The following is a 21578-nucleotide window of genomic DNA, read 5'->3' as shown; positions in this document are numbered from 1 at the left end:
ATTTGCAAGATGTCTCCTCCATTATATTGTAAGCTTCCTTGAGGGCAAGGATGGTCTTTTGCCTCTTTTTGTATCCCCTAGTGCTTAGCAACAGTTCCTGTACATAGTTGGTGCTTAATAAATGTTTATTGATTAATTGATTTCCTCTCCCTGGGCCTCACTTTCTTTGTATGTGAAATGTTGGCATTGGGTCAAATATTTAGCTCAGAAGTTCTCCAGGTCAGTTTGGGTCATAGTGTTCAGCGGGGTTGGGCTTTGAAGGATCGATAAAACTGGGATAAACAAGGAATGAACAGGAAGGACTGTAAGAAGGCAAATTTTGGCTAGATTGGTGGAGAAGCCATAAGAGAGATAGAATTGGATAGTCAGCTTGGAGCCCCTTGAATACCAAACTTTGAGGAGTTAGAGCTGATCTTCAAAAGGGAGACATTGTACTTTCCTGCGCAAGAGACTGGGTGATTAAAAAAAAGTTCCTAAGGAAGATGAACTAATCCAATAGCTTTGCTAACCAGGTAGGGGGAGATTTTGAGGCAGAGGGGCCTTGGTAAGATACTGTTGCAAGAATAAGCTAGGGGTAGGAGGCTCATAAGTTTTATAGTTAGAAGGGACCTTAGAGTATATTGATTACAACCTCTTGATAATAACAAAGATTAGAGGGGTGGCTCTGGAAATGGAGAATGAAGTTTAGACGTTTCAGAGGAAAAATCTGCTGGACAATAGCAGGTGAAGGGTACTGAAATAAAAAGAACACAGAACTGGGAGTCCCAGGATCTGAGTTCAAATTCTAATTGTCACCACCTATTTGACTTTAGGTAGTAAATCACTTGGCTTATCTGAATTTCTGTTTCCTCATCAGTAAAATGAAGGGGATGATCTTTAGAATCCATCTCAACTCTATATCTATGATTCTGTAATAGGATTCTGTGGTTAAATAGAGGACAAATGAGAGGGAGGCATCAAAGGTGACTTTGGGGTTTTGATCCTGAGGGGTCTGGAGAATGATGGTGCTACTAACAGAAATGTCAGAATGGAGAAGGAAAATGATGGAGTTCAGTTAAGAGGTGCATCTTCTTTCCTACCTGGAGAAATTTCTTTATACAACCTGTTTGGCCAGGAAGTTGAATTCTGTTTTAGACCCTCAGAACGGCAGGGCCAAATGATCCCAGAGAGCCATTGTTTGATTCACAGGATCATCTTATAGTCAACTGACCCCCCATCCCCATACTCCCACTTTACAGATGAGGAAAATGAGACCTATGGAGATGTATGGACTTGCTCAGTGGTTTAGCCTTTGGGGGATCATAGGATCATGGCTTCCTCCATGGATCACTGCCTTGTTGTGGTAGAAGGGCTTGGTAGCTCAGTGAAGCTATGAACTATGCCGTACAGGGTTATCTAAGACAGACAGGTCATAGTGGAGAGTTCTGACACAAGGTAATTCATTGGAGAAGGAAATAGCAAACCACTCCAGTACCATTGCCAAGAAAACCCCAGGGACAATACTAAAATGATAAAAGAGATGATATGCCATGGACTACGGGGTCATAAAGAGTTGGACAGAAAGTAGAGGAGGAAGGAGGGATAGGAAACAAGAGATATGCATAAACATAAGAAACAAAGATCAGAAGTAGAATATGTTTGGGAAAGTATATGTCTATATATGCATGTGTATGTGTATGTATTTATAGCTACAGAGAAATACATCTAAACTGTGTTGTAGTCTTCTTGGGCGAGTGGGAGGAGGGGGAAAAAGAACAAAATAAAAAAGGGCACAGCAGAGGAAGCAAAGAAAAGATGGACAGTTTTCAACACAACAAATATTATTTATCATACAGTCTTTCTTGAAATGAAAATTTATTGTTACGTAATTTGAATCCTCTTGTTCTGCTATGCACCTGAAGTGCCTTTTTTTCCCTTTTAACTTTGTATTTAAGTTCCAGTTTTTAAGTTTATGATATATTTTTGTTTTTTTTTTCCTATTCTGTATTTGTGTTTTGGCGTTTGAGTCTAAAATAAAATAAAAAAGAGTTGGACACGTTTGAAAAAACTAAACAAGGATCATAATTTTAGAGCTAGAGGAGACTTTTGGGTCTACTCTGACCCCTCCTCACTTTTCAAATGAGGAAATTGAAACCCAGAGAAATTGAATTCCCTAAGATGACAAAGGTAGTGTGTGGAGGACTTGTCCCAGGTAAGGAAGATGTGTAGCAGTCACAGTTAAAGATTGGGAACTGGCAGGGTCCTTAGAACTCATCTAATCCAGACCCTTCATTTGCCATATAAACAAAATGAAGCCCAGAGGAATGAACTGACTTGTCCATGGTCACGTGAGTGGATCATGTGTAGCAGAGATGGGATTTAAATACAGTACTTCCTTCCAAAACACCATGCTGCTGCCCTCCATGGAGGGACAAAAGAAGTAGAGGTGGTGGATGGAGTTCACTCCTCCTAATTCTTTTTCTGACCCCTAAAGACCAGACATTTGTCTGGCTGCCCGTTACTGCTTCTTCAGGCTGATTGCTGTTTGTACTTTGGTGATTCCACCTCCTTTACAGAATGACTGGAAGTAAGGTGGCCAACTTTTGACACTCACACCCTCCCACTTACTGCTCATACTTTACATCGAACACAAAAACACACTCTAAATGATTTCTGGTAGGTCTTGTAAATTCTGTTTTGTATGCTTGACATAGGGACGGTTCAGGGTAGATCTGGCCCTAGTAAAGAAACTTGTCCTGGAGACTGCTAGGTGGCTCAGTAGAAAGAGCCCTGATTCTGGAGTCAGGGAGACCCGAGTTCAAATGTAGCCTCAGAACTTAAGAAAGCTGTGTGACCCTTGGCAGGTTGCTTAACTGCTGTTTCAGTTTTCTCTACTATAAAATGGGAATAATCGTTGCACCTAAACCCTAGGGTTGTTGTAAAGATCAAATGAAATGATAACTATGAAGTGTTTAGCACAGTGCCTGGCACATAGTAGGCATTTGGTAAGTGCTTGTTTCCTTTCTTCCTGTGATAAGCATTTAATAGATGATTGTTTCATGAATGACTGTTGATCCACATCATTACATTCCAATTAAACTAGAAGATCTTAAAAGGCAGGTCTCTATTCCTTGCTCAGTACTTTCCCTAGCATGGCCTTATAAATAAATATGATCTTCATCTTATCTGACAATATTTTTATGAACTTAGAATATTCTAATTTGTATCATATTTATCTGCGTATGTATTCATCTCTTATTTTAGACGGCAGGCTTCTTGAGGCAGGGACCTGTTTTATGTGTTCTTGTAGCTTGTTTTTGTGATCATTAAACCCCTCTTAGATACACGGGCTGTGTGTATCTGTGGCCCTTTATGACTATACATTTCAAAGCAGGTGTCAGGGAATGAAAAAACATTAAGTTCTGTGCTAAGTGCTAAGGATACTAATAGAAAAGTCAGTCTTCACTCTCAAGTCTCTTACATTCTAATGGGGGACAGAACACATATGGAAAGTTTCAGAAGCAAGTCAGATGGAAACGTCCCATGTTCCTTAGGGTACAGTGGCAAAAGAGTTGGTAATACCTGTTCTTTATGTTGTTTCCACTGATAAAATTCTGTCACTTTCCAACGTTGAAGCATTCAGTGGTGCCATGGACTTTGATGGCACTTGATGGTTTCTTTTCTGGGCCTTCACTTTGCCCAACCAAAGTCCTCTATACCAATGAAATCACAAGTTTGGTTAAAAAAATTACTTTGTAAAACTGGACAAGTTACTTCCCTTTTCTAAGTCTTATTTTCCTCTTATGTAACATGAGGAGGTTGGACTAGGTAGTCTCTGTTTCCTTCCAATTCTGACATTCTAGGTTCCTTTACATATTAGCTTTTACAATTTCTTTTGGTGACCTCATCATCTACCTAGGGTTCAACTGTCATTCCTATACAGATTACCCCATATCAATCAGTCAACCAAACATAATTTATTAAGTACCTCCTATATAACAGGTATGGTGTAAGGCACTGGGGATACATGGTACAGAATGAATTTATGATCAAGAATATTTAATGGATCTCCAGTCTGAGTCTGTCTTCTGAATTCCAAAGCCCCATATCAATTAGACAGTTCTGACAAGTATCCTGTTAATATCTCAAATACAAAAACCAGAACTCATATTTTTCCCACTACCACCTTTAACCTTTCTCTCTTCCTCACTGCCCTGTCTGTGAGAATACCACCATCTTTCTAGCCACGTAGGCTCATAACTCTGCAGTCATCCTTATCTCCTCACTTTCACTCACCCTAAATATATATCCATTTACCAAATTATATAATTTTTATCTATACAACATCACTCACATTCATGAAGATTCAGGTCAAATCCCACTTTATGCCTTTCCTTATGTCCATCCCTGCCTCCCTTCCCAGTTAGTCATACCTTCCTTTCTGAGTTTGTTGCTGTTTAGTTGTATCCTGTGGACTATAGCATGCCAATACTGCCCACGGGGTTTTCTTGGCAAAGATACTGGAGAAATCTGCCATTTCCTTCTCCAGTGGATTTAGGCAAACGGAAGTTAAGTGACTTGCCCAGAGTCACACCACTACTAAGTGTCTGAGGCTGGATTTGAACTCCGAGCCCAGTGCTCTATCCACTGAGCCAGCTAGCTGCCTCCTGAGATTATCTCCCATCTATTCCGTACACATCTTGTATATGTGTTCCTTGTTCTTTCCATGTTCTTTCCCCCATTGAAATCTGACCTTCTTGAGGGCCAGAGCCTTTCTTTGTATCCCCAGCACTTTGACCAGAGCCAGAAACATATTAAGTACTTAATGAATATTGACTGACTGACTGATGTCATCTTTGCACTCACACAGCCAGCCCCTGTAGTTCAGGCTCTCAGTACCTCTTCATCTGGACTATTATAATAAACTTTTGTTTGGTCTCCTTGCCATGTATCCTCCACAAAGCTTCCAGATTGATATTCCTAAAGCACAGATCTAGACATGCTCCAGTAGCTCCCTCTTGCTTCTAGGATGAAATGTTCCATTTGAGATTCCTGTTCTATGGCACAGGGTGAGATAAGATTATGCCCAGGTATCAGGTGAGATTCTTCACCTCCAACTCATAGATCAAGTACTACCTCCTTCACTAGGCCTTTCCTGGCCTATTCTTTCCTTTCCTCTGAGCTCGTCTTATCCCCCTACTCCCTACTCCCCCTCCTGTGCCCTATGCAGAAATTATTTTTCATTTACTTGTTTTTTTCATGTTTTTTTTTCTCCTTGATGGAATGTGAGGGGAGGGCCTATTTAATTTTTATTTCTGTATATGCAGGGCCCAAATGTGTCTTAATAAATGTTGCAAGAAGCCAGCCAGCATCTTGAACACTTAGCTTTTCTTGTTAGACTTTTTGTTGCAGCATTATCTCCTCATCCACATCTAAAGCCCAGGTTCTCACCCTGTGTCTTAGAATAGTAACCCCTATTGTGTCTTACAATAGTAATATGGCAGACAGTAGTAATAATGAAAGTAATAATGAAACAAATTCAAATGAACTCACATACATTAATTGCCTGCTATGGGCAAGGGGACAGTTTAGATGTTAGGGATACAAAGATGATGAAAAAATATAGCCAGTGCTGTCAGGGAGTAAAGGGAAGATAAGACATGTATACAGATATTCCAGAAAGCACAGTGTCATGGGAGCAAAGAAAAGCCAAGCAAAATGCTGTGAGAACTCTAAGGATAGAAAGAGGAGTTTCTTAGTTCCATTTATCCAGAATCTGGATAACCAGAAAACTAAGAATGCTCAAATCATTTTTAAAAATACTCTTCATTCTGTTTCTTTAATAAAACCAAAGTCAACAAGCCTTATACCTTTAGGGTATATTTGTTGGATCAGTAAAAATTGAGTCCAGTCTCCTGTACCTTTCAATGTGACTTTAGACTCCTCTTTTCCTCCCTCTGGGCCGCAGTTTCCTTATCTGTAAAGTGAGAGGAATGAGCTGGCTCAGGGGTTCTTAGCCTTTTTGTGCCTTTGACCTCCTTTGACAGTCTGGTGAAATCTGTAGATCCTTTCTCAGAATGTGTTCTTAAATACATAAAATGTACATAGTAATAATTAAATATTAAATAATATTATAATATTAATATTATATGTTTATTAATATCTATAGAATAAATAGACATTAAATAAATTAAATGATGAATAATATAAAATAAAATTTACATAATAATTGACTACAAAGGAAACTATATTGGAAAAGTTATCATTTAAAAATAAAATACGAGTTAACTGATCCCAAGAACTAGATGCTAGATGGTCTTTCTAGCTCTAACATTCTGTGTTCTAACATTCTCTGTTCTAATAATGTCCATTCCAACGCTAACTTTTTAAGTTCTATGTTCTAACATTTTGGGTGCTTATGTCCAGTTATAGCATTCTGTGGATCTATTAGCTAAGAAGGTGATTAATATTCATAATGAGGACTTTATAAATCCCCTTTCAAGATCCTGCAATAATTTTCAGTTATCAAAGTGAGATTACACTATGTTCAGTAAATTTAGCTTTGTGATTTTTATAATAGTGTTTTAATTTTTAGAAAATTTGAATCTATATGTGGCATCTTATACACATACATATAGATATTCTACCCATTTGAATTATATATATATATATCTCAAATGAGGATTTTACAGATATACTTTATACATGCTGACTCTCAAATGAATATTCAGCAAATTAGACCATTCCTTACTCTTTTCTGAATAAGGGAGACTTTTATTTTAATGATTACATTTTTCACTTCCATAATACTTGAATTTTTAAAGTGCTTTCATCTCTTTTATTACTAGATACCCTGTGGGAAACCATACTAGTTGTTTGTAGAAAAGGATTTTTCTTTCCATTTTACAGATGTAATGATGGAGAACCAGAAAGCTACAGTAAGATATCCCAAATTGATAAAGCAAGTTAATATTAGAGCCAGAACTAGAATTCATAAATATAAAAACACAAAATGCTTGTACTCTTTGGGAACCCCGTACCAAAATATTATATATTGTATGTTTTAAGTTTTTTTAAAATACTAGACAACTGGTGTAGTAGAGAGAACACAGGTCTTGGAAGCCGATGAATTGGGTTTGAATCTGAGACTTATTTCCTCATCTATAAAAAGGAAATTGTCCCTGCACTAATGAGTTCCCACCTGGCTTCATTGTGGGCAAAGAACTTTAGGATCCTAGAGTTTTAACTGGTAGGGACCTCAGAGAGCATCTAGCCCAGACTCATTTTACAGAAGAGGTCCCTGAGACAGGACAGGTTAAGTGATATAGCTGAAGTCCCAAATAACTTGGTAAAGTTTAATTCCTGTCTAAATAAAAGTTTTTGTGAACTATCATGTCTGGTTTTGATACTGTTCTTTGTGGATCTGGTTCATATTGCCAACCTCTTAAGGTCAGGGAAAGGGTTTTCTTTTTGTTTCAAAGCATGTCGTCCCAACAGAGCTGGGCAGTGACAGTGAGATGGGGATAGAATCTTGGAAGCTTAGAATGGAAGGTCTAGAAGGAGCTTCCCTAGTCCCTTCCTTAGCCCCTCCCTTTTACTGTTCAGAAGAAAAAAAACCCAAGAATGATGATGATGAATGATGACATTTTGTGAATGACAGAGTGTTCCTCAGAACCCTCATGGGATATAGGTTGTCCCAGTGTGTTCACTCCCATTTGAGAGAAGAAGGAACTGAGACTCATCAAAGTTAAGTGACTGAGGTCTGAGGTCACCTAGCTGGGTCAGTGGCAGAGCCAGGACTAGAACCAAGAAGACTGAGTCTAGTGCCCTTTACAAGGGTGCCTTTCCAAAGTAATAATGATGATGTGTCCTTCCTTAAGACTTATCATGCTGGCCTTAACATTTTATTTCCTTTCTTTTTCTCAGGAATGTTGCAAGTGGTAGAGAAAACCTCAGCTATTTCGCCTCTTGTCTTTGCTTTTTATCTTTTTCTATTGGGAAATATGTGAAGAGAAATATTTTCATTGGATTTGGGGTAAATCATGGAAACCCCCCCATTGACTTAATCAGGAAATGCCTTTCTGCTTTCTCTGCTCTGGCTAATTTTCCAATAGGTCAGTTGTTGGCTTGTTTCATGGAGTTTGGGTCCATCAGGAAGAACCTCTGATTCCAGGAAAGTCAGAGCAGATTTGAGGTTTGGCAGAACATGTGTCTCCCTCAAATGTTGTACTGACTGGGACTTCTCATCCTAGCCCTTGTTCTTACCATGGTGCTAGGAGGTTCTGAGGTAATAATGATTCATACTCACATAGAGCAGTGTAAGGCTAACAAAGTGCTTTCATCACCACAATCTATTGGAGAGATTAGTGGGAAAATTGCTCTCTCCGTTTTGCAGATGAAGAAATTGAGACTCAGAAATATGACTTGTTCAGGGTCACATGACTAGTAAATGGCAGAACCAAGACTTGAACTTGGATCAGAATCATACACTTCTAGCACTGACCAGACACTACATTGTTCCATTCGAAACCATACTATTTCCTGGTTTTCAGGGGGAAAAATGTCTCTTCTTCCTTTTAATTAAATGGAATTCGCTCTGTGTTGGGAATAGGGATGGAAAGATAAAAAATGACATAGAGATTTGGAAACAAGTGTGGTTATTATAGAAGAAGCAGTACTAGTGTTGACCTTTGATGGAAGAAAAGGATTTCAATGAGGGGAATATAGAGGGAGTCATTCCAGGCATGGTGGTGGTGGTGGTGGTGGTGGTGGTGTGGCCTATTCAAATGCACAGAGGCAGGAAGAGCCAGAAGTAGACCAAGGAATGGCACAGAATTAGTTTATTTTGACTGGAAAGGAAGGTTGGAGCCAGAGGTGGTAGGCCTCAAATGTTACTCTGAAGAGTTTGTATTTTTTCTTAGTGATAATAGAGAGTTTTAGTTTGTTATGGTCAACGGATGACAATGAAACTAGCTTTCAAGCAATGTGAATGGAGGAAAGTCATCGTTTCTTATGGCACATTAATACTTAATTACACTCATATACAACAATTTGCTTAGACCAGTCCACAGTCAAGGGATATCCACTTTGTTTGCAGTTCTTTGCTACTTCAGAAGGTGATACTAGAATATTTGACCTTTCTGTCTTTGATCTCCTTGGGGTACAGGCCAGTCAGTGGGATCTCTGGGTCAAAGGATAAAAACAGTTTAATCATTTTCTTAACATCATTTCAAATTGCTTTCCAGAATGGTTTGAAAAATTTATAGCTCCATCAATAGTGTATTAATGTACCTGTCTTCCCATAGTCCTTACACCATTGACCATTCCTCTATCTTGTCATCTTTGACAGTGAAACTTCAGGGTTGTTTCTATTTGCATTTATCTTTTTATTAGTAATTTGGAGCATGTTTTTATATGATCATTTGTAGTTTTTAATTTTTCTCTTGAAAACTAAATCATGTTTTTTGACCACTTATAGGGAATAGTACTTGGTCTAATATAAAGTAATTTCAAGATACACAGAGAAAGGCCTCTCATTACTTAGAGGACAGGAGAGGAAGCAAGGGAGCCTATGACACAGAGATGAGAAAGGAGTAAGTGCATAGAATATGAGGTCATCAAGGGCAAGGATTATTTGTGTTTTTCCTTGTATCCCCAGGGCTTCTGGCATATTAATAAGTGCTTGTTTTTTGATCAAGTCCATGTATAGGGGACCAGTTGTACAATTGTACAGAATGAAGTGATGAAACATTGGGTACAGGTAACAGCTAACAGTTGAGTTGTTTAGGAAGGGAGAATTCGTGAAGGGGATGACATGCCTTTAGGAAGGCTCTGTCCCAATGATGTAGGACCTTAAATGCCAGGCTGAAAATTTTGTATTTTATCTTAAAGGTATAAGGCATTAGATTTATGAGATTTATGAGTAGGGATGCATGATGATATATGTACGATGTATCATGTGACATGATCAAACCTGTACTTTAAAAATGCCAATTTGTCACTAGTATGAAGAATGAATTCACAGGGGAAGTAGAAGTGGAGAGATCACTTGGGAGGCTACTGAAATAATCCAGATTAGAGATGATGAGGTCTAAACTAGGGGAGAGGCTGAGTCAGCAGAGAGAAAATGATGCATTTTAGAGCTTTTTTGGAGGTAGAATAGACAAAACTTGGCAACTGATTTAGCTGAGGAAATGGTAGAAGTTGAACCTAGGTGACTGGAAAGATAGTGGTATCCTTAACAGGAATAGGGAAGTTTGGAAAAGGGATGAGTTTGGGGATGAATATAATGAGTGCCGCTTTTGGATATGTTGATTTGGAGGTGCCCACTGGGCTTGTAGATGGGGATGTCCATCAGGGAAATTGGTAGTGTGGGACTAGAGTTCAGAAGAAAGATTAGAGATGGATATATAAATTTGGGAGTCTGCAGAGATGATAATTGAATACATGGGAGTTGAGAAGATCACCAAGATAGAAGGACAGAAGCTGGGGAATGTGTACTCTAAGTGAATGAAATGTTGAACCAGCAAAAAAGAAAAACTGTGAAGGTATAGTCAAACAAGTGGAAGAAGAACCACGAGGAAGAAAGAATAGCACAATAACTGTTATAGAAGTGCTTAATAAATCCTTTTTCATTGATTGAATGGTCATTCACTAAAGGAGGAAAGCTTTATTACATACCTAGTAATACTATGAAGTCTAAGAGAATGGATTGAACGATTAAGAGAATAGAACCTTAGGAGATGGTAGTTTCAGTCAAGTGGCAAAGTCAGAAATGATATTAGGAAGGTATTGAGAAATGAATGAAAAGTGAGGAAATTGAAACAGGGAGTGCAGATTATCTTTTTAAAAAATTCATCTGTGAAAGATCAAAGCCTATAGTGTGAGGGAATGGCAGTCTGGTGAAAGCTTGTTTTTTTGTTTAGTTTTGAGCTGGGGGAGAGCAGGCATATTTATAGGCAGCTGGGAAAGAGCTTGTGGATTAGGGGAGATTGTCATGGGCTGGGGATGGGGAAAGACAGACAGAGACAGAGAGAGAGTGTGTGAGCAAACTCTCGTACAAGAAGAGATGAAAAAGTTTCAGGAGTCAAATGGAAGGAAAAGGGCCACTTTCATCAGAGAAGAGGAGACTGGAGGATGAAAATGGATAGAAAATGAAAATTAGAGGAGAAGGTCTAAGGACACCGGAGTTACGTAGGCACCTTGGGTTTGAAGACCTAGGAAAGGTTGAGAATAGCTATTGTGGAGAGTGTGATAAAGGGTCAGTCAGGGAATAACAATAAAATTGTTCCAAAGTCACCAGGGGCCTTTTTAGGGCTAGCATACCAAATAACATAAAGTGTGAAAGTCCCTTTGAAATTTCAAATGCTATACATATGCAAAGGCTTAATTATGTGTCATTCTGTCAAAAGTCCCCTTTATTCAGAAAGGATGAGAAATAACTAAAAATATAGCCTTATTTGAATTTCCAGTTTTCCAAGAATTAGAGTACTGTACAACAAAAAGCATAAAGCCCTCAAAGAGCTTATAATGTTGTTGGAGGAGATATATTTGGAGGAATTAAAGCTGTGATACCTCCAGAGGTTATATGTACAATAGCTGCAGAAAGAGATCCCGGTAGGCTGGGGTGAGGAGGTGAGGCTTCGATTGGGCCTTAAACTATGGGCAGGACTCAGATAAGCATAGAGGAGGGGGGAAGGGTGGTTTTAGGTGGGAGGGAATGGCCTGAGCCCAGGCCTGGGGCCAGAATTGTGATGTATTGGAGGGGAGGGAGCAATAAGGAAATCAGTGAAGTTCTTCTGTCCTTAAAAGTTTTCAGGAAAAAAAGATTCTACGTAGTCTTTCTCCCTCTCTACTTCTAGTGTCTGGTTAGCATTCTTCCTTATGTATAGCTTTGGCTATGATCCATTCCTGTTTGGAAAAGAAGGGCAGCTGATTACTTCAATAAATCACCTTTCAGCGACTTCTCACTACCTTACAAAGATTGGGTCATTCTACAAAACTTTGGATAAACGACAGGAACCAAGTGAGAAACTCGGGGATTTCTAGGAAATTCTAGAGACAAGTGCTTTTGGAATGCTGAGGCAAATCCTCCCCCTCCCCCTTCTCCCTGGCAGTCTTCCCCATTGATGGAAAGATTAAAGTATCATCTGCAGGGGTTCTTAACCTGGGGTCCATGAACCTTTTTTTGGCTTGTTTTGACAACTGTTTAATCTGTTTCCTGTATCGTATTTTGTGCATTTAAAAACATTATTCTGAGAAGGGGTCACCTTAGGCATTACTGAACTGCCAAAATGGTCCAGGACCACAAAAAAAGATAAGGACCCCCATAATTAGAATTTAGCTCTTATTTAAAAGTTCACTGTCCTAATGACCCTTCTTTCCCCAACGACCCTAAGTCCGAGGACCCAGGGCAAAGTGGGACGCCCACTTCTGGAGCATTGCGTGACTCTTCACAAATGGGAGCCCAGGTGGGCTATCCTCAGCTCCGTATGGAGAAATTGAGAACCTGTGAGATCCCACCTTGAGGGACACTCCAGGGTGAGACGCTTCAAGTGCTGACCAGGGGGAGGACTGACTGGTATTGATCGACGTGCTATCATGTTCATTTCTTTGGCCCCTCGCCCCCACCACCTATGCAGTGTGAGTGGTCCTTGGTACACGCTGGTTGAACGAGTGACTATCCAAATGAATAGCAATTTGGAGAAAGACCCTAACGGAAGAACTCGGGATTTGCGTGATGACAAAGGTCGAAAACCTGCAGAACGCAAAGGCCCCGCTGGTCGCCTAGAGGCCCATTCCTTTTCATTGCCATCTGCAGCCTGTGCCATCCGCGCTGCCCAGGCTTCCGAGAGCGCGGAGAGCGGGCGTGCGAGCTCGCCCGCTGCGCCCGCCGCGGCCACCACCGTGACAGCGCGGGGGAGCCAGTGGGGCTGCGCGCTCCCCCCGGGCGCCCCCTCCGCGGGCTCCGCCCCCTTGGAACGTTGCAACGTCGGAGCGTTCCACCGGTTGCTACATCGTAGCGAGGGGCGGGGCGCCTGTCAGGGAAGCCGGGCGGGCGGGCTGGAGCTTCGGCTCTGCCGTGCCAGCGCCAGACCCGCCGCCCCGCGCCTTCCCCAGCTCCGCGCCACACTTTCCTCGGCCCCACGCCTGCTCTCCGGCCCCGGTCCCCGGCTTCCCGCCGTGCCCCTCCGTCACCCAGTAATGGAACTGCTGTGCTCTGAGGGGGCTCGGCGGACGCCCCGGGCCGGGCCGGACCCTCGGCTCCTCGGGGACCAGCGCGTCCTGCAGAGCTTGCTCCGCCTAGAGGAGCGCTACGTTCCCCGCGCCTCCTACTTTCAGTGCGTGCAGAGGGAGCTCAAGCCTCACATGCGGAAGATGCTGGCATACTGGATGCTGGAGGTACCGACCGCCCGCCCCTTCCCCCTTTGCCCTCTCCCCCGTCCGTGCTCCGGACGACCCTGACCGCAGGCAGCAGACCCCTGGCCCTCGGACCCTGGCACCGAGCTCGGCCGTCTCCGTATTGCCCGCTCCCACCATCCCCAAGCCCCTTCAGCTTCCAAGTTGTTTGGCTCCGTGACCCTGTTTATCCGCCTGGAGCCAGCACAGCTGCGCCCCAGGAGTAGCTGGGGTGCAGGGAATGTAAAGTCTTCGCCTTCGCCCCGTGTCTCCCTTCCCCCGTCCCGAAACCATTCCCTCGGCTGTGCCGGCCCGGGCTCCTCTCCGCCCTCCCCCCAATCCCGGGCCGGTTCCTGTCCCTGGTTGCGGGTTGGGGGTGGGGGGGTGGTTCCGGCAGACAGGGAAATGAAAAGTGCGGGAGGAGGGGGCAGGAGTGTCTCCTCCCTTCCCCGGGTGGGTGTGTGGAGGGGGGGCGGGTCCCCATTCTCCCGCCATCGCGGGTGCCTCTTCCGCCGCGCGCTCTCCTCTCCCCCCCCCCCCCCCCAGTCAGGGGGCCCGGGACAGGGGAAGGAAAAAGGCTGTATGTGGAGTCCCAGGGGGCAAGGTCCAGATTCAGACAGACCCGAGGAGGGGCCCCCCAGACACGCACCCACAGGGAAAGGAGAGAGAAGGCAGCACTGAGGAAGTGAGGGACCCCTGGTAGAACGGGGAAGACGGGGGCCCGATTTGGGGGAGGGTGCAGCCTCCTCCCCCATCGGTTCTTTGGGTCACCTTTGTGTCTTTTTTTGGCTTTCTCCACTCATCCTCTCAGGTCCTCCCGAGCCCCTAAGACCCCGGCCCTTTTCTTCCTGCCCCAACAGTCACTGTCCCCTCTCCCCAAGGTGTGTGAGGAGCAGCGATGTGAGGAGGAGGTCTTCCCCCTGGCGATGAACTACCTGGACCGCTACCTGTCCTGTGTCCCAACCCGAAAGTGCCACCTGCAGCTTTTGGGTGCAGTGTGCATGCTGTTGGCCTCCAAACTCCGGGAGACCACCCCATTGACCATGGAGAAGCTATGTATCTACACTGACCACTCCATCACACCCCACCAGCTCCGGGTAACATGCACAGGCACCTCTACTCTCCCCCCTCCTTCCAGATAGTGTATACCTTATTCTCTTCATCTTCCTCCCAGATCCCTCCTTACACACAGCAGCAGGTTGGAGGGGAAAGTTGTAGAGCTTGGAAAAACTATTTGCTATGACCTGTCCTGAGAAGGAACGTGGTTGTGGTCATGCTCTTTACTGATTGAGAAGATCTGGGGTGAGTCAGACTACAGGGGCAGCAGGCTGCAGACAGGGGAACCCCGGGCACCACCTTCAGCCTCCCAAGTGAATTCTTGCTTCTGTGGAATTATTCCAACAGATTGTTGCTTCTTGGGTCTTTTTCAAAGCCAGAAACGTATTTCAAGTCATGTCTTCAGCTAGTAACATTCTTCTGAATCTCTCCTTGTCTGTATGGTCAAAGGCAGTTTCTTGCCAGAGAATTGGCCTGGACTTAAATTAGGAGACCCAAGGTCTAGTTTAATACTAACTGTGAGACTATGGGCAGACTAATCAATTACTGAGCCTCAGTTTCCTTATTTATAAAATGAAGACACTGAGTAGTTACATTTACCAACCTCACAGGATTGTGGGAAATCCTTTTTTGTTTGTTTTGTTTTGGGTTTTTTATTTTTGTAAACCTTAAAGTGGTAAAGAAATGTTATTAGTACTCCTGCTTCCTCCGTCTTTCAAGCCCTCCTCCCCTTCTCTGACCTTTAGTGAGACCAGTTCAGTCCAGTAGGGTTAGTGACTTCTTGGTGACTTGCACTTCCCTAGGTAGTATTCAGTATTTATCATAATTTAGATTTGACCTTGTTAGAGAAAAAAATCTTAAGAGATTAAAGTCAGAGTCTGAAAGTGGGGACAGCACTAATTAAGGCCTGGGGTGCTTCATTTCACCCTCTTTCTAAGCCAGGAAGGACAATTCTAGCCTAGCCCTTCATTCTCCACTGCCTGTCACACACACCTTAGGGACTCTGTCCCCTGAAGAGCTGGTCTAGTGCTAGATAGGAAAAAAAAATCCACCCCATTGCCTAAGGTAAGAGCAGGGTAGTCTGGGAGGAGAGCTGCAGCTGCTTCCGATGTGATAATGATGCTCCCATTCTGGCTGCCCCTCCCTTTCTGACCACTGGTCTTTCATAACTTTGTGGGGAGAGTTCTGCTACCTCTGTATTTCAGGATGCGGCTCCCTGGCCTCTTGCTGGGAACTGTGTGGGACTGTTCTGATTCTCTCTTCTCTTGTCTTGAGGGAGGGGAAGGACTGAAATGGGAAGGGGAAGAAGGGAGAGCCCTATATTTCTCTAGATCCTCAGGAAAGGTGAGAGTGGTGAGTGCTAGGCTCTTTAGGTCTGGACGGAGTCATTCAACTCTTGTGGTTAGTGCAAAATAGGGGCAAACTGGGGAAGGAGGAGGAGGGGACAGTTTGTGAGTCGATCTGCAGCCTTTTAAGGACTTTTATCCTGACCTTGACCCAAGTTCCCAGAGCCAGAGTCTGTATGGGGGCATAGTGCCTACTATGCCACTAATGCTTCATAGTGATTGAACTGACTGGATTGGTTGGCAAAGGGACCTCAGGGTTTGGTCACAAGTGGCCAAGTGAGTGGTAGGGGAGAGCAATTTGGCCGTAGTGAATGGTAGGGGAGAGCAGACTTTCTCTTCTTGGATCAGACAGAGGATATTGGAACGGAGTTGGGGAAAGAGAGAGGGGATGGGTGGATGTGGTGGTTCTTGGTGAGTCTTGAGTTTTTTGGGAACCATTTTTGTCATGGAACAGATTGGTTTTAAGGTGTTGTGAGGGTGGAGGAGGTGCTTATTCTAGTGAGGTCTTTGGAGATTGTCAGCTTGCAGGTAGAGAAAACAAGCCACATTTATATGGAGCTTTGATGTTGGCAAAGCAGGTAATGTGAGTAGTTTCCTCACTTTACAGATGACAAAACTGAGATTCAGCCGGGGGAGGTGACATGCCTAGGTTCATATAGCTAGCTAGTGTCAGAACTAGGGTTCGAACTAAAGTCCCCTGATTCCTTGGCATCCACTACTTTTTCTGCTTCACTATTCTGGATAGTAATTAGAATAACTAATATTTACACAGTGCCTGAAGGTTAACATACATATGTACATATACACACATATACATATGCATAACACACACATGCATACATACATGTATAATTTTATTTGGGTAAGGGTAAGCAGGATACAGGAAATTGGGATGAGGTCATAAATTTGTCAGAAGAGACAAAAATATTCCCTACTCATAACCCTCTTCCTGAGTAGGGGAGAGGAGTCATGCTAAAATTATCTCTGAAGGCCTAGCCTAAACTCAGAGAAATGTCAGAGTTGGAAAGGTTATGTGAATCAGTCTTCTCCTTTAGTAGATGGGGATATTTGAGAGCTAGGGAGGTGAAGGACTTGGTAAAAGTTCACCAGGTAAGTTAAGGGCAGAGTTGGTCCAGGGTGGCCAGGATATTGCTTTTCCTATTATACCACATTGCCTTAAAAGTGAAGTGTTTTGGGATTGGGAATTCCACTTCTAAACTCTCCTGAAAAGGTATTGATTAGATTGCTGCGTTTTCCAATCCACAGGAATATTTCTAGTTCTCTCTGGACTTTCACCTAAGGGAACAGAGTCCTAAGCCTCAGGCCAGCATTTCCTTGTGGGGGCCAGAGAGCAGCTTTTGAGTTGAGTCAATGTAAGCCAGAAAGGTCTTGGCTTGGTGCTTTGGTGGGGTGGGGATAGAGTGAGTCGAATTCTAGGCTGAGTTAGGGAATGGGTGAACTATGGCTAGCTGCCAGGAGGAAGAGGCCAGGGGAGGGGTGGGGGCTGAGGGTGTGTGTGGATGAGGGGGGGTGTCGCCATTTCTGTTTCAGTAAAGGGTCAAACCCTTAAGTTTCTTCCTGAGATAAAAATGGTGAAGAAATCCTCGTGTGCAATTCGGAAATGGGGCCAGGGCTGGGAACACAAGACAAGAGGATTGGGGAGGGGAGGGCAGATGGGAGTGTCCTGACTAAGGGTGTCTTGGTTGAAGGGACTGTCTTTGAGAGGAACTTCCAGTGCAAATTCCCCACAGCCCTCTCAAATACCCAAGGTCTGTATCCCTGGTAGCAGATTGGCTTGCTTGGTACACAGGAGAGCCTTCTGCTTCCTCACCTGGTATCATTTCTGTCTAGAGCTGCTCTGCCCTCTGGCTGTGATGGATGGGTGGTGCCCATCTCCTTTTCTGAGCAGGCTGGATTAGGTTTACTGTTTCTGAAAGCACAAGGTCCCCTTTTCCCCTGGACTCCCACAGGTACCATGGGGGTCCTGGTCACCCCTCTGCCCTCCCTAACCCCTGACCCTCAAACCTCTTTATGGGGATGTGGGTTGGGTTGGGCAACTGCTCCTTTGAGGAACCTCAGGGGGCAGCTGGGCTGCTGTGTCATGGAAGGGGTGGCTTTGGGGCTGTCTTGAGCAGACCTGAGCAATGTCTCTTTTCTTCAGAGTGCCTATGGAGCTGGGAGAAGGGAATCAGTGCTTGGCCTCGTTCTACCTTGCCCGACCACTTCTAACCCCACACCGTCTTAAAGTTGTGAAGATTTTATTCTCCCATAAAGCCTGTCCTGGTGCCTCATCTGAGACACAGGGCTCTGCTCCATTCCAGAAGTGGTTGTACTGAATAGTGGTGATGAGGCAGTATTTTCCATAAGTTGGAGAAGTGCCTTGAAGCTCAGAAAAGCAAGGCATGCCTGACTTATTCCCACCCCGAGAGAGAACACTTCAGCATTCCAGTATGCATCTGCTTCCCAGTCTACCCATGTTCCCTAGGCTCTCCCTAGCTAGAATGCCTTGATCTCTCCTCCTAGTCAAGGATTAGGATTTGCCATCCAATTCAATTCTAGTCACTGTCTTATCTGCTCCCTTCCCTGACTGCTGCTAGGACTGGGAAGTGATTGTCCTAGGAAGGCTCAAGTGGGACCTAGCCGCTGTGATTGCTCATGACTTCCTGGCGCTGATTCTGCACCGGCTTCCAGTGCCCCTGGACAGACGAACATTGGTCAAGAAACATGCCCAGACCTTTCTGGCCCTCTGTGCCACAGGTGAGACCCCTTTCCCTTCTCCTGTACCTTGGCCTTGTAGTCTGTACCAGTTGGGATTGAAGTAGATGGGGTAGGGAAGGCACATGGGTCCTCTTCCTCCAGAATTTGCTTTAGGACTAGATGCTCCACATGTACCTCTTATCATCCTATCTCTACCCCTGCCACTAGAGAGAGCTGTTTTTCTCTTACAGAAAACACCACATTGTCTGATGAGTCTGATTATCTGTAGGGAAAGAGCCCACAGTCTTCTTACAAGTGTTTGACATTGCCAAGTAGTTCCCATCAGACTGTCCCTGTTTTCTTGCTTTAGTTTCACCCTGTTCTCTTATTTCTATGAGTGTTTGCTTTCTGGGGGTTGCTGGTGTCTTGGCTGCTGTGACCTCCTAGATCCCTCTTTCCCCACAAATAACCCCCATCCCTATTGTCTTCCAAGATTACACTTTTGCCATGTATCCACCCTCCATGATCGCAACTGGCAGCATCGGAGCTGCTGTGCAGGGCCTGGCTGCCTGCCCCTTATCTTCAGATGAGCTGACAGAGCTGCTGGCAGGGATCACAGGCACTGACGTGGTGAGTGCCAGGCAAAAGAGGTGGGGTCTGGAGTTCAGTGATTCCCCACATTAGACTGGCTCCCGAGGTAGGTGGTGGTGGGTGGGGTGGTGTTCTTCCAGCAGCCAGCAGGGGGAGATGCCCTTCACATAGCCAGGGTCCCAGACTCTGCAAAATAATTTCATCTCCTTTCCCCAGGCACAGTTTGAAGCTTCAAATCTCCTGCCCTGCCTTGGGGGGGATGGGGAGGGGAGTGCGGGGGAAGAAATGAACACACCCCAAGTGGCCCACTTTTAAGGGTGAAAGGCCCTCTCTTTTATCACCCCTCCTTGCCAGGGATTGTGGTGAAGGGAGAACACAGTACTTGCTTGCCACATCCTCTCGTCAGTTTCTGAGAATCGATGGCAGATTCCTGGGGATGGGCCATTGCCTGAGCCTGCCTTGTTCCCCTCCTACCCACCCCTCTTTCAAATGTGGTAATAATAATGATCATAGCAACTGGCATTTATATAGCATGCTTTCTACAGATTACCTCCTTTGATCCTTAAAACAGCCCTTCAGGGTAGATGTTATTCCCATTTTAAAGAAAAAGAAATAGGCTGAGAAGGTGACTTGGAAATGGTCACACAGCTAATAAAAGTCTGAGCTGGGTTATCAGCCTGTATCTGGACTTGCAGTCAGGATTACTGGGTTCCAAATCCTCTATTTGATATTTACTAGCTGTGACCATGGGCAAGTCATTTAACCACTCAGAGCCTCAGTCTACTCACTTGCAAAAAAAAAAATCCACAGGACCAAACTTCAAAGGTTGTTGTATGGCTCAAATTTGCGAAACACTCAAAAAGGATTTTGCAGATGTTTAAGTGATACATGTTAGTTACTATCACTCACTATACCATGATTCTTCTCAGCTCACCCCTCCACCAGCCATAGCAAAAGGTAACACAGAGGAAGAGGCCACAAGTGTCCTTCCTTCCCTTTAGAGCTTTCTTGTTCCCTTCCTAGCCTGCCTCCCATTTGCTTTTTTAAAAACTATTCTCTCTCTCTGACCTGATCCCAGGACTGCCTTCGTGCCTGCCAGGAGCAGATTGAGGCCGCTCTACGGGAGAGCCTGCGGGAGGCTGCCCAGGACACGGAAGTCACAGTCCCCAAGGCTCCAGAATATTCTGGAAACCAAGAGCCTAGTCAGACCAGCACCCCAACAGAAGTCACAGCCGTTCACCTGTAACTTCTCCCCCGCTCTTCCCCATCCCTTCTCATGGGCCATACAAGTGAGGAAGGAACAGCAAAGATGCTCAGCCCAATCCCATCCCCAGCCCAGCCTCTGCTCCAACAACCAACTTTACCATCATCTGGATGTCTGGGCCCGGGGAGCCATGGCTCCTACTGAGCCAAAGAGTTTAAGAGGGGGCTGATTGTGCCTCATGTGTGGGCCTGCCCAGTTGGCAAGCCAGGGGGCTAGCCAAACTCTTCCCTTTCATTTTGTTTTTGCCAGTTTCTGTCAGTAGTTTGATCAGACTGAGGCAAAATTGTTTAGCTGGCTCTTCCCTACCCCAGAGGCATTACCTTTCCCCTACCCTACCAGGGGTATTTGCATTTAGACTTGAAGACTTGATTCCAAGCCTGCCAAGTGCTTGGATGAAAAAATTCGGGCTGGGAGTGGGGAATCCTCCCTCGAATCTTTTGGTGTATCATAAAGCTAGCAGTCCTGGGGAAGAGAAAGGCTCAGGCCTTATTCTTGGGGGGACCTGCAGCCTGATGTTTCCTTGAATTGCTTCCTGCTCAGCTTCCCAGGTGTGCACCCTGATGTCAAGTCAGGAGTAGGGGTGGGGGGAAGGCTCCATGGATTAATTTATTATGACAAGGTGCAACAAAGTGCTCAGAATACAAAGTAGGAGGGCAAGAGAGAGACTTCCTTTGCCCTCTAGCAAGTGACCCTTTTGGTCAATGTGCCTCCTCCCACCTTCCTCCCATCCCATCCCCGGCATTTGGCTGGAAAGACTTAGTGCCAAAGATGCTGCTATACAGCCTGGGAGGGAAGAGGGGGGAGGAGAGGGGCTGCAAATCCGTTTTCCTTTAACCCTGCTCTTTGAGGTGCCGAAAAGATGAATGGACTTTAGGGGTAACTAAGCCTCTCCCAAGAGAGGGAGGCAGACCCTGTTCTCTGCACAGGTGTCCCTGGGGCCACAACTTTGGTCCAGTAGGGGCACCCCAGGGTCTTCAAGCTACCTGAATAAAGATTCTGAATTAGAACAAGCTTCAGATCTTTCATGAACTAATTAGCTGTGGGGGGTTGGGGGTGGGGTGGGAGTCTGCTTGTATAGGAGTCCAAGGAGTGGGCAGGAAGGGAAGCAACAGATTATTTTACTCAGGAGGGACCATGGAGCCTGAATGAGGCTCAGACTGGGCTTTCTTTGTCCAGAACTCTCCACTCCTTGGCATACTTGTCAGGAGCTTGCTGAGGAATTGTTTCCACTGTAGCTCTAGAATGCA

At 44.6% G+C, this 21578-nt stretch overlaps 1 protein-coding gene across 3 annotated transcripts in view; it reads left to right on the top strand.

The window, feature by feature from the left end:
• CCND3 (cyclin D3) overlaps positions 1–21341 on the top strand; it is a 118707-nt gene extending 97366 nt beyond the window's left edge. The window contains exons 2-6 of one of the 3 annotated variants that reach the window (XM_072642079.1): positions 12378–13380; positions 14259–14474; positions 18377–18536; positions 18970–19106; positions 20146–21341. In XM_072642079.1, coding sequence (XP_072498180.1) covers positions 12580–13380; positions 14259–14474; positions 18377–18536; positions 18970–19106; positions 20146–20313 — 1482 coding nt within the window. In that variant the 5' untranslated portion in view covers positions 12378–12579 and the 3' untranslated portion in view covers positions 20314–21341. The remainder of the gene's footprint in view (positions 1–12377; positions 13381–14258; positions 14475–18376; positions 18537–18969; positions 19107–20145) is intronic. The other 2 variants (XM_072642080.1, XM_072642081.1) reach the window with 2 other exon arrangements.
• The last annotated feature ends 237 nt before the right edge of the window (positions 21342–21578 follow it).

The sequence above is a fragment of the Notamacropus eugenii genome, chromosome 2 (genome assembly GCF_028372415.1).
Source record: "Notamacropus eugenii isolate mMacEug1 chromosome 2, mMacEug1.pri_v2, whole genome shotgun sequence".
Lineage (NCBI taxonomy): Eukaryota > Metazoa > Chordata > Mammalia > Diprotodontia > Macropodidae > Notamacropus > Notamacropus eugenii.
The sequence above is the reverse complement of the archived record's forward strand: the minus strand, read 5'-3'. Positions and strand labels throughout refer to the sequence as shown.